General features: G+C 45.7%; 1 protein-coding gene and 1 pseudogene across 1 annotated transcript in view; one reads left to right on the plus strand and one right to left on the minus strand.

Moving 5' to 3' along the window:
* Positions 1-13478, minus strand: part of Myo10 (myosin X) — a 195787-nt gene that overhangs the window by 101429 nt on the left and 80880 nt on the right. Inside the window, exon 4 of the mRNA XM_021183593.3 lies at positions 1575-1762. Within this exon, the coding sequence (XP_021039252.1) occupies positions 1575-1762 (188 nt within the window). The remainder of the gene's footprint in view (positions 1-1574; positions 1763-13478) is intronic.
* Positions 5201-5379, plus strand: LOC115029507 (U2 spliceosomal RNA; annotated as a pseudogene).

Here is a 13478-nt window from a genome sequence, read left to right on the forward strand (position 1 = left end):
ACCTGGTTGGGTGCATGACCAGGTCTGTCTGTGTGACTCGGGGCTACAGGGTTGGCAAGCTTTATTGGCTTGGGGTCCAAAAATGACAGACGGCACTCTCCATCTGTCCCTGTGTCGTACTGTCACAGAACTTGAAATCCTGTGGGTATCCATATACTGCCCTTCCCCACAACCAAACTGTTCTTCCCATTTCCTTCTCTCTTCAAATAATATAATTATTTTGTCACAAGTTGGGGCTAGAAAGCCATGTAAAACAGCTGTCAAGATCATTCACAGTGGCAGTTCCCTGGCCTGTCACTCCTCAGTCACTGCCATGTCCCATGAGGGGGTGCCTGGAGGGACACGCGAATGAAGAGCTTGGATATTCCATGGAAACCTCAACACTTCATCACATCTGTGTTGGACGTCATCCAGACCAGACTCACCACTCCTGCCACAGCCTCTCAGAGCAAACAACAGGCTCCAATAGGATATATGCCGTGGGCCAATTTGCATCCATTAATAATTAACATGTAAGAAGCATATAAAAATGTACTCCAGGTCTTTTTAAAATGCCATTCTAGGTGGGAAGGGTTGTCACAGTGAGGGCTCCTGCTACTTTATTTTCTGAGTAAGTAAGAACTGGGTGATCCTGGAGGCTCAGGAAGAAGGAATGCTGTTTGAGAGAAATGTGAGCTACACAGTAAAATCCTGCCTCAAAATTAACTCAAGACAGAAAAGTATACAGACAAGTTAGACTTGGCTCCAACAGGCATGTCATATCTAACACAGTTAATTTAAATAAACATGCCCTTGTACCATTCTCTTAAGGCATGCACAGCAAGCTTTCTCTCTCCACCTAATTCATAGGTAGACTTTAGGACAGCGGTTCTCAACCTTCCTAATGCTACAACCCTCTAAAACAATTCCTCATATTGTGGTGACCCCCCCCCCCACCATACAATTATTTTCATTGCTACTTTGTAACTGTAATTTTGCTACTGTTATGAACTATAATGTAAATACCCATGTTTTCTGATGGTCTTAGGCAACCTCTGTGAAAGGGTCCTTTGACCCCACTCCCACTCCAAAACGGGTCGTGACCTACGCGTTAAAAACTACTTGCTTAGGGGGCATTCCCATTATTAAAAAAAAAGTCTCTTAAAAATATTTCTTAAAATCAGGATATTGTTAACTAGAGTGATTTCTATGTATATAGTAGATTTCTTCTACAGCACAGAAAAAAGAAGTCTTGCTCAAAACATTGAAGCATTGTGACTAACATCCTAAAATATGTAAAATATTTCAAATATCAAAGAGCCATTGAATAAACAGATTGACAGTGCTTCATCTGTGAAATGGCCAGAAGAATAATGCAAGATAATTGGGAGTAAAGAGGGAAAAATGGGAATAAATAAATGATTGAACAAATGAATGAACGGAGGGCCTATGTAGGGCAAACCGCCAACCCACACAATCTGTCTGCAACTGAGCGCCCTCAGCAGGAGCCAGGTTGGCTGGAGCGCTCTCCAGTGAATGGTTTCTGTTGGGCGGGGCAGACAGTCGGCCCACCCCTGCTCTCTGCTCTGGCTCACCTGATGAGGACACATTGGTTGTCATGGCGCTTCCACAAGCAGCGATAGCATTCGTTGGCGATGGCGAAGATGTGCGGTGGAAGCTCGCCCAGGTGGCACCTGCTGTACTCCTCCATGGTGGCGCGCTCGTACAGGCCAGCGATGGGCTGGTAGGGGTTCACTGACGCGATGATGGAGCCGATGTAGGTCTGTAAGCAGAGGGGAAAGACCGGGCAGCGTTACCAGGGCAGTGAGACCTGGCTCGGACCTGCACATCGCCTGCTCTGCATTCTGCACAGGGGGAGCAGGAGCGATCCAGCGAAATGATCGTTTTACGCGGCCTCAGCACGCACTGCCCACGCTGTCCGTACACCCTGAGGTATATAACCTCGGCACTGCGCAGATGCACGGAGCCGGTTCAGAGTGGGCTTTCGGGAAGAGGTCAACGGTGAACTAGGATGGCAATGAGCCCAGACCAAATCCCTGTTCCCAGGTGACCTCCCTAATCCCAATCCTTTCCTGGCACAAAGCCCAATAGTTCCGGTTCCCTTCCTCCACTCCGTAGCTGTTATGAAACAGCAGGTGGCAAAGGCAGAAAATAGAAAAAAGGGCAGAGGTGGGGTGGGGAGAGGGTATAGGCGCCATTAAATGAGCAGTTTCTGTGTGGAGAAACTTGTGGAGGTCAGCTGCTATTAATGCATGGCACACAGCACTGGGCATGTCTCGGAAATGGTTAAAAACCATCTCAATGACAAATCCTATCCCAGGGTCTATCAGCCACAGGTTTTTTGTTTGTTTGTTTGTTTGTTTTGTTTTGTTTTATTTTATTTTGTTGTTTTCCAAACAGGTCTTTCTATGTAGTCCTGGCTATCCTGAAACTCCCTCTGTAAGGCTGGTCTCAAACTCAGATCCACCTGTCTCTGGCTCTCAAGTGCTAGGACTAAAGGTGTGCACCACCACTCTCGGGTATACAGCCACAGGTTTTTAAAGCATCCTTCCTCAGACCTTCCAGAGCAGTACAGCACAAGCTAGTTCCCACTGCTTAAAGCCACCGGTTCCCTCCACAGAGACTGACACTTCTGCATCGAGGTCCCCCAGTTTTCCAGGGTCACACACAGCCAGTAAGTTAACACAGGGAATCAGCATCCCTGCAGGACCCCCCACCCCCACCCCAGGGAGCACACCTGCTGTGCCTTTACAAGGACCAGCATGTCTTTCTTTCCCCATGTGTTAAAACCCTGACCACAATGCCTAAAAATAGCACTATACTTGAAGACAGGGCCTTTCAAGAGTGATTAATTTAAACTTGGGCTCTTAGGGGTATCTGAATCCGATTCCGCCCAGTGTCTTTGTAGGGAAGGGACAGCTGGACACACAGAGACCCCATGGACGCACACTCGGAAGCTGGCCAGTAGAAGAATGTAGAAACCTGCTGCCGACTCTGTTCCTAGACCCCCGGCCCCTGGAACTGTGGCATTGTGGGGTGTTGTCCCTGAAGTCTAGGCAGGCCATACCTGGGTCTAACCCCATCAGCATCCAGCATGACCCTAGGAAATATGCAGTTCTGCATTTTTTCAGGAGAGGAAACCGAGGCAGGAGGCGAAAGTTTTGACAACAGCTACAGCACCAGTACATGGTGGAGATGAGATCCAATCCGAGTCCAGCCAACCTAATTCTAGAACCTTCTATTACCAAGGGGGACAGCCAAGGTAGACAGAAAGTCCTAGTGTTCTGAGAACATCTGTACATCATTACAATTTAAGTGATTTAGATTCACATTAACTGCCAGGAACACCAGGCAAAGTACTGTATCTCCAGTGCAGCTTTTTTAAATATAAAAAAGTCTAGGTTGGGAAGTAATTTAAACCAAAAAGAAATTTAAGACATAAGTGGCATTACTGTGGCAATTTCACTCTTAGGTTTATAACCCAGAAGAATGGAAAGCAGATACTTTGATACATTGACGGCAGTATTACTCATACAGTCAAAGGTTGTGAAACCCAAAGGCCCATCGTCAGACCACAAGAGAGCAAGCTATGGTACATCCATACAATAGAATACTCTTTAGCCACGTAAAAGGAACACAGTCATAATTATACAGATGATATAGTATCAGTGTGTAACATTTGAAAGCACACCAGGTTAGAGGCACCAGATTCTTCCAGAACAGGCCCATCCACAGAAAGAGGAAGACAGAGGCTTTGAAGCTCTGAGGTGGCAGAACTCCCATGGGGGAGGGGCGATAGGTGGCCAGTACCAGGTTTCCCTTTGGGGTGATAAAGATACCCAGGGACTAGACTGAAGTATGGGCTCTTCAACATCACGAATGTGCTAGATTCCAGTTGTCTGTAGATTTAAATCTGATGGACTTCTGTTAAGTAAAGTTCCCTTCCATTAGACAAATGACTGTTATTTTGTAAGTAAACGTGCCGGGCTTTGGAAACGTGGATGTTCTAGAAAGTCGACTTCGCTTGGTCACGCTCTGTAGGGGAAATTTAGCCAGAAAGGGAAAAACAAAACCAACCAACCAACCAAACAGACAAACAAAAAACCAGAAGCCAGAAAAGGAGTAGGGGCAACACTCTGGCCACATCCTGGTCCCTTCCTCTTTGTTAGCTCTCTATGGAGGGGACACCAGGGCTCCGAGTGCTTGGTCCCTACCTCCATAGTGTCGGTCTGTCCTCTTTCTGTTAGATATCAAAAGCACTCACTTTTCACTGTGAGAACTTTTTCATTCATACCAACAGAGGCGCAACCAGTGCTCTCACTGTAGCTGCTTAGGTGGGCCTGAGGCAGGTAGAATGTGAGAGCTGTAGGGAATGGAATGTATTACTAACAGGTAATACATTAAGGAGATACCATATTTAATTCACTTAATTTTGTGTGAGGCTGCACATCTATCATCAGTGAGACTACTTTTAAAAATAATACATCATGTCTTGATTGTTTTGCATGTCTCTATTCACCACACTTGTTTGGTGGTGTAAAATTCTGAGCTGCCCTTCTTCCTTCTAAAGCACAGGCTTTACTGCTTAGAGTCAGTAAATAACAAGAAAACTCCAACAAATAGCTAAGTGGCAGGTGGAGGAAGAGCCCTGCACATGGTAGCAAGTGGGGCGGAAGGCAGAGCGCTGGGGGAAGACCCTGACAGCTGGGAGGCAGCACTCCTTGCAAACTTTGATCATTTCGCACGCTATAAAAAGGTATGACTACTGCTCCAAAAATGGCCATAACAGGGCTGCAGCTTAGTGCTGGGGACACATGCAGGTACCGGCTCCTGCATGCTGGATTCCAAATTCCACAACGCTAAGTAACTCAACTCGTTTTTATGGCTGTTCAGAAATACATCCTATTTGGAAGCAAGTTAACTGTCTTGCCAGAAAAGTTCCATATAACTCACCCTCAAAGAAACATACCTCCTTGTCCATTTTAATAATTTGGAACAGCTACTGCACATGTGGCCTAACTAAGAGAAACTCATTCTGTTTCTTCAACACCAAATCTACCAACTCAGGGCCTGCAAAAATGGAACATACCTATGTCTAACCCATCAAAAATATAATTTGATTTCACAGAACATGTATATGTCAAAATACCACGTTGTACATCTTCATAAAGTGTTTTGTTTTTACTGTTTAGTCATACAGGTAACTTCTTAGCCTTCTGACTAAGATGAAGAGGAGTCCTGCTCTCGTCACTTTAATATCTGATGCACAGATTGATTGATATGGTGAGTGTATTTTACAGGAGGAAAGTGGAGTAGCCTTTCTGTCCACTGCAGACATTGGCTTGGTACCGCAGTACCTCTAGGAGCTGTGTAGACCACCTTCCTGTAATATCAAGGATAATTCAAAAACCTTGTATGAGCCACAGGCTTTGGCCATACTGAGTTATAGACATGGAGGGCTATCCTGTTGGTGGACTGTCACAATTCTCTCAATGGAAAAGGCTAGTCTCAATATCACAGTCTGGAGAAGTCCAAACACTTGGTCCTCAGTCTCTCTCTCTCTCAAGATTTATTTATTATTATAGTAAGTACACTGTAGCTTCCTTTAGATACACCAGAAGAGGGCTTCAGATCTCATTACAGATGGTTGTGAGCCACCATGTGGTTGCTGGGATTTGAACTCCGGACCTTCGGAAGAGCAGTCAGTGCTCTTACCCACTGAGCCATCTCACCAGCCCTGCTTAACCTCTCTAAACCAAGATTCTGATCAGCTATAGCACGTTCCCCTCAGTTAGCACCCAAGTTTACTATCTGGAAGTGCTCTGCGAGTTACAGGTATTTATTACCATCATTGCTAACAGCCCTCTTCATCCTACGGTACCACAAAGCTGCCTACAGATCATGTCAGCTGAATGTACCAGAGAAACCAGTTATCTACAGTTGGCGCTGTGATGTATTTTGCTGAAGGGAAACCCAGTTAAGTGGAAATCATTTATTGGAGACTTCTTTCCCACCCATCATTTCCCCCTCGCCTCTTGCAGCCATGCCAGTTCAACAGAGCAGTGATTCACTTTCTAAATCCTCACCCTGTGTAAGCTGCAGCTTGCGATCCATATTCTCAATGGACTACGGCACCCTCTTCCCCCGGATGCCCATACAGGGCTCAGATACCACATGGAGGAGGCTGACCTCTCCTGAGCACCTGTTTCCCCACCCCAGAGCCCACACTGACAAATGGCAGTCGGGCGATCTTGTAGAAATTCAGACTTTTAGAGTCAACATGGTGTCTCAGGAACAAAAGGCACTTGCCACAAAACCCAGTGACGGTTGTCCGATCCAGGACCACGGTAGCAACAGAGAACCAGCTCCCACAAGCAGTCCTCTGGTCTCCCCAAGTGCACCACGGCTTGATGGCCTGCATTTCTCTGACTCTCCATGACTCGACATGGAAAATGTCATAATTTTCCAGCAGGTTTATTGGTTAACTCTCCTCCCAGACCTGATGCCTCCTTCCTTTAGCCAAAATCCAGTTACCATACCATATTTTCCCAAAAACTCATATGTATTCTCTGCCATCGTTTTTTGGTGAGTTGAATGAAGTTCATTAATTTGTACCTTGGCCAGCTCTTGGCCACCTTGACAATCAGCAGTGTGCAGCCTTTGTTCCAGTACCTTGAATGCCCTGCACTGGATAAATGCCTTGTGGTAGTCTGAATGAAAATGGCCCCATAGGCTCATAGTGAGTGATGCTATTAGTAGCTGTGGCCTTGTTGGAGGAAGAGTGTCACTTGGGAGTAGGTGTTGCTGTCTCAGAAGCTCCCGCCAGGCCTAGTGGCTCAGATTCTCCTCCAGCTGCTTGCAGATCCAGAAGTAGAACTCTCAGTTCCTTGTCCAGCACTTTGTCTGCCTGCATGCCACCATGTTTAACGCCATGATGATAAAGGACTAAGCCTCAGAACTGTAAGCCAGACCCAGTTAAATGTCATCCTTTGTAAGAGTTTGCTGTGGTCATGTTGTCTCTTCACAGCAATAGAGACCCTAAGAAATGCATCAAGCTATTTTACTTATTGCATACACTTATCTGCTGCCCTGAGAGCCACTTTCCTCCTTGGCCAAATGTCCCCAGATGCTCCAATGCACAAGGCTTGCCCAAGGACCGCTCTGTTGCCTCCTCCTCTTGCTGCTCACCCACTGGACCCCGCACACTCCCTGTCTCCCTGAGTTCTAGTCAGTGGTTTGCTGGTGTCTGTCCTCACCAATCAATTAAGTGCCTTCCACTTATGCAGGCTTTCAACACACAGCTACAGTGAACAAGAGGAATTCTGCAACCCTGGAGCCCAGCACAGAGCCTGATATTCAGGCAGGGCAAACTTGATATGGACATAGTGGAAATATACATTGCAAATATCCTCCCCTACCCCACCAATATACCCATGCTCTCATTCCATTCAAGGGTCTTCTCTGCTCATTACTTTCTGCATAAGAAAACCATTTGCCATGGTCTGATTACACCAAATGAAAACATGGTTAAACAAAAGAACATTAAATGTTAAACATTCACGTATTTTTAAAAGATGCCAATATCCCAAGAGCCAGAGCTCAGCAACTAGATTTAGAACTTTCAGCATCTCCACTTCCCCCTGAGTGAATTTATGTTTCAAATTCTCTTCCTGTTGAAAGGAATCTGAACCAAAAGGAGAGGCAGGGTGTGTGCGGAACAGCACAAAAAAAAAAAAAAAAAAAAAAAAAAAAACACAGGACCTAATTGCCACCATAGTGTGCTGATGTGGAGATTGGCAGCTCACGGGCCCAGTTTGGTAAGTTTTAAGGAGATATAGAACCAGCCAGATGGTTAGAATTATATCTTGGCAACATCAGTTTTGATTTCAAGTAACGGTACAAAAAAAAAAAGTCAGAACACAAGAGCCTCCTCACAAACCACACCACACTCAGCTGTTCCTGGTGTGTGTCCTGTGCCAAATCCAGGCTAAGCATCCAAGCCCTAGGCTCTCCTAACATTTGTGACAAGTAGAGATTTAAACAAACAAACAAACAAACAATCAAACAAACAAGATGGCTTTGACAATAGATGGAAGCAAATCAAAAGGTTTACTTAGGAAGGAGGACTCAACTTGTGGAAATGAAATACAAATTTTGATGATGGTGTGCCCCAAATAGAAACCCCCACAACAGGATATTCCTACTTTTACGTGGCCCGTGTTTTTGCCAGAGGCAAACTCCACTAACATCTGCTGAAGTCAACAGGCCGCTAACTGGCTAGGACCTCTCTGCTAGTGCATCTTTCTTCCTCGAAGCAAAGTAACTGAGGAACAACAGTCTACCCCTTTACACACTGGGGCTGAAATGCCACCTAATCAGGAAGGGCTAATTCTTGAAAGAGCTAAACACAAATGAGCTGTAGAGCTGGAGGGATGCATGTTTACACAGGGCTCCTTTGATTCTGCTCTCTGCTGCCGTTTGCTCAACAAGACCAACAAACTAACCAGAGATCTGGGCGGAACACAGAACTGCTTCCTCCGGGCCTCCTCAACGCCGTAATTGCAGGCTCCCCGCCGCGGCTCAAGTGACGTGGTCTGCAGTCATTCCTTAGTTGCCGCCGGGAGAGTCGTCTCCTCCACAAAACTGACTCAGAATGGACACAGCCCATGATGGAGGGAATGTGAGTCTCTTCCATCTGGCAGAAAGCAAAGCTGCCACACCACCAGGGCCAGCAGTCCCCACACTTGGACAGAGAGCTTTATGGCCAGAATAACGGGAACCTCAACCGCTCCAGTCAACAACTGGGCTAGACAATCTGAGATGACCCAGGCTCCAGGGTTGACTAGGAGAGGCCTCCCCAGATCCACAAATCCTTTCTGGTCTCCTTGAGGAGCTGCCAGGACTGTTGGGGTCATGCCATCCTGCCGCCATGCCTGACAAGCTGGGAATCCTTCCTCCGCCCATCTCTGCGGCTTCTTACCTAAGGCCATATTCCCATCTCCGAGCTGCTCTAAAACCGTCCTCTCATCAAGGCTGAATCATTCCAGCATTCTCAGCTAGCAGGCTGTATCCATGTCAACAGAGGTAATGTGGAATTTACACCATCAACTGCACGCTCTGACCAGCTCTCGGGGAGGGGAAGGGTCCCAATTTTGACACTTGTGACAAGTTGGGTCAAATAATACCTTGTGGTCGAGGCTGCCCTATGGGTTGGTGAGAAGCATTCAAGGTCCTCTATTGGTTAGATATCACTAACATCTCTCAAGTTAGCTATAATAATAAAATATGTCTTCAGATACAGCCAAGTGTCCCAGAGAAGGCAGTCATCCAGTTGAAAACCGACGCTTTAGGGTTTTCTAACCTTGGATACCTATCCTAGCTAATTTCTCAATATTTTCTGAAAACATCTGGTCCTACAACCAAGGTCAACTTTCTCCCAATTTAGTGAGGCCCTCGTGTTCAACAAGTTTTCTTCTTTGTGTGGCATGTTTATCACTTCTCCTCAGGAGGTGGAAAGGGAGGAAGGCAAGGAAGGGAGGCCCTCCTCAGATCCCCACCCCCACCAAAGGACCATCAGTGAAGACCAATATGCATATATCAAATCAAGGAGGTCCAGAGAAGCAGCCAGGGGCCACAGTGAGTAGCTACCGAGCAGAACAGGGAGGACAGGAAGGCAGACAAGGTGGAGCCTCTGGTGTAGAGGGACATGGGGTTTCAGGAAGGGAGTCCAGCATTCAGGTTGAAGGTGGGGTTCCACAAGCAATGTCAGGAAGATCGAACAAGCATACAAGTGGCAGGACAGAGCCCTGTGGGCCTACAGACATGACCAGAAAAGAGTGCTCACCTTCTCTCTTCCCAGGGCAAGCACTGGGCAGGGGTATGCCTACCAACAGGAAGAGTTAAAGGACCTATGTCATGGCTGGGGTCTTCAGAGACAGGGTGCAAACGAAGCTTGTCACTCTTGCCTCTCCGGTCCCTCAGTGACAGCTGACCTCAGAGGTTCAGTCTCTATGCCGTGTGTGCGGTAGTTAAGCCTGGGTTTTCCTTTCTGCTACACCGCAGACCAATCAGGGAGATGCTCTAAACCTCTCCCAACGCCCCCAAACATGGGGCCAACTCCCGGGCTGAAGTTTTCTAAATAAAAACTTGTTGGTGTGAGATGAATAAGTCAGAGAAGAAAATGTTAACAGTTGAAGGTTCTGAAAGTGCTTACTTACTCCATTTCAAAGTGGCTCTCACCAAGTGAGGGATCTGACATTCCCCAAAATAATTTATAAGACTTGGAATTTCTGAAAGGTTAAATTAGCCAATGTGGAGCAGAGTGGCTTATGAGGAAAAGTAGACTAGGTTCTCATTTGTCTTGTCCCAACCCCCCCTTTATGTTTTAAAAAATTAAGATACTCTTTACCTCTTTCTGCAGATGATGATGTAAATACTAAATAAAAAGAGCAAGTGAGCATGTTGTTTTTGTTGCTGGGCTCTTTTTTTTTTTTTTTGGATGAAGTCCTTCTGAACAGAGGGTAACAGACCTCTTTCCTGGAGGTGGGCCTTCCTACTGCCAACCTGTCATGTCAGAGCAGAAAGTCACGGCAGGACATCCACACGAGTTCGGGCTAGCTCCAGGAGTCTCTTTTCATTAACAGAAGGCAGAGCGCCATTTCCTCCTGGAGACACAGACCCACACATATCCCTAGAAACCGGGGTTTTAAATGCCCATAGCGATGGGTCTCCAGGCACGACTGGGAGGGCAGCTATGGACCTCCCCAGGTAGCTGCACTTCTGATTAGTTTTACTTTTATAAAAAAACAAACAAGCAAAACAAAAACAAAAACAAACCAAATTTTAAAATATTTATGTCATGTATGTTTATGTGTGCACTCGGGCATGTGCTCCTGTGTGGTATGTGTGTGTGTTTTGTGTGTGTGTGTGTGTGTGTGTAGGCCAGAGGCTGACGTCAGCTGCCTTCCTCAATCACGTTTTACTAGGTCTTTGAGAAACAATCTGTCTCTGAACCCAGAGCTCATTGGCCACTGCTGACCATTCCCTCAGGATTGCTGTGTCTCGCCACCACCGCAGCAAAGGCGTTACGGTTGCATGCTGGCTTTTATGTGGATGCTGGACACTCAAACTTCAGTCCTTCTGCGTATGTGGCAGGTATTTGACTGACTGACTGATCTATCTCCCTAGCTCTGATCTAATTGTGAGACTTAAAAGCTGTGGTCCTTTCTTGGACAAGAAGGGGGTGTGGGGACAGACACATGCCCGGAGGAAAGACATGACGCCACAGAAGAATTTATAACGAACAGTCCAAGGAAACGGAATGTGGGTGGCTCTACAAGCTGGGAATTACCCTCAAGTGCCAGTCAGGAATAAAAAACAGACCTCTGTCTACAAACTCCACATGACTGAATTGTGCCAGCAAGGAGAATGAACAGGAAATGGATCCCCCTAGGGCCCCCCAGAAAACAGTGCAGCCCTGCAGACACCTTTACTTGAGCTATCGAGATGTCTTTTATCAGTCATGCCTACATACTGTAACTAGATAAATTAGCTGTTTTATGTTACATCAGAAACAGAAAATAAAGACAACACCCTGAGCAAAATTCAAACAAACCCTTAGATGTGTTCAGATATAAACAGGCAAGGCACAGAGCTGGGACACAGGGCAGTGGTGGCTTTTTCAACAGCGAGTGATTTGAGTCACCAGAGTACATCACAGAACCACACCTCCTGCAAACAGCTACAGCAAGGACAAAGTCAGGGGGTGTACTCTATGGGCAATAATACTCTTATGCACATCTCAAAAGGAGAGCACACTGGAGCACAACTGACTCATTTTAACTGTATGTTTGGTGTACAAAAACTGTGTACTTTTTACTCAAAAGAGATGAAAAAGAACTTCACATCAGAAAACAGGCCCAAGACCATATTCAAAGACTTATTGGGCAATTTAGCTATCAGGTTTAACCTTATTATCATGAAAAGGGGAAAGAGTGAGGAGGAAAAAAAAAACCAAAACAACCAAACAAACAAAAAAACCAAACTGTTTTAGAAGGCTCTGCTTTTAAAAGCCTTGGGATAGGCTTGCTACTCCTAACTGACCCACTTTCTTATCTACTGAAAACGTGTAATAAGAACTTCCATCTATTTTCTTCTGACAGGGAACCTGGGTTCCGAAATACCTGCAAGAGGCGGGGTACAGTAACTGTTTTTTCAAAACTCAAGTTTCATGTTCTCTCAGCAGCTAGAAGAGGCTATCTGCGATGTGCATGGCATTCACCTTTTAAATGCATATTGCATAATTACTAGGCCCCTGGCAGCATCCTTGGGTCAAAAACGACAATGTAAGTCATCAGAAAGCCTAGCGTGTAGCTGCATGACAGGTCTGAATGTTGCCAATGAAAGCACTCAGGGCAGGGGGCAGCACGCATGCCTGCCAACCCACTGCTGACAGGACAAGGGATTTTTGACGGACGAAAGAATGAACCCACAGCACTGGTGTGTGTGTTCAAGATGCAAATAACACGGCCACTTTTACACAAACTTGTAGAAATGCCACCTTTTCTAAGGGACACACAGAAAACAATGTAATCTTAAGATATAGTGTCAGCAAGCTCTACAGATGGGACAGAGACACAACCGGCTTCCTGTGTGCAGGCCTGTCTGAGAGCAAGTGCCAAACAGTGGCCAGCCTGGCAAAGATGGCACCCTTACGGTGTACGAGAAGGTAAAGAAACAGGCTTTTCCTCACGCTAAAGAAATCTGAGCATGGAACTCAAAAACACCTCATGTCTCCTCTCTCATCATGTCCTCCATTCACCCATAGACATGAGGGAACCATACATTCAAGGTTGGAAATCATCACTAATCAAAACAGCATTGGCAGTGTTAAATACACCTCCTGGGGCACAATAGTCAATAGTATTATGATGTTAGCCTTCAAAAGAACATTATATAAAATTGAACATAACACAAAATGTATAAGCAGCTAGTGTACTTTGTAAGAACCTGCGAAAAGACAGATTCTAAAGGGGATTAACACACACAGGACAATTCATTTTAACAGATAGAGAGAATGTATTTCAATTTCAAAAAGTTATTATAGAAGTGAACTTCTTAGGATTTATTTTACTTTTAATTATGTGTGTCTGTATTTGAGTATGTATGTGTCTGTATTTGAGTATGTGCGTGTGTGAGTGCAGGTACCCTTGGAGTCCAGAAGAGGGTGTCAGACTGCAGCATAGGCAGTCATGTGAGCTGACTGCCCTAGTGCTAGCAACTGAGGTCAGGTCCTCTGAAAGACTAGTATGCACTTTCAACTGCCGCAGCACCTCTGCAGCCTCAAAATGGACTGTAAAGATTACTTTTCCACACTTGTTTTACATATTACTTATAATATTAATTTAACCCCATGTCATGGAAGCAGTGAGAAAAATATACATGAAGGCTTTGTATCTGCATTTCTTTATCTAAAACAG

Source organism: Mus caroli, unplaced genomic scaffold, assembly GCF_978045245.1.
Source record: "Mus caroli unplaced genomic scaffold, Mus_caroli_1 scaffold_16, whole genome shotgun sequence".
Lineage (NCBI taxonomy): Eukaryota > Metazoa > Chordata > Mammalia > Rodentia > Muridae > Mus > Mus caroli.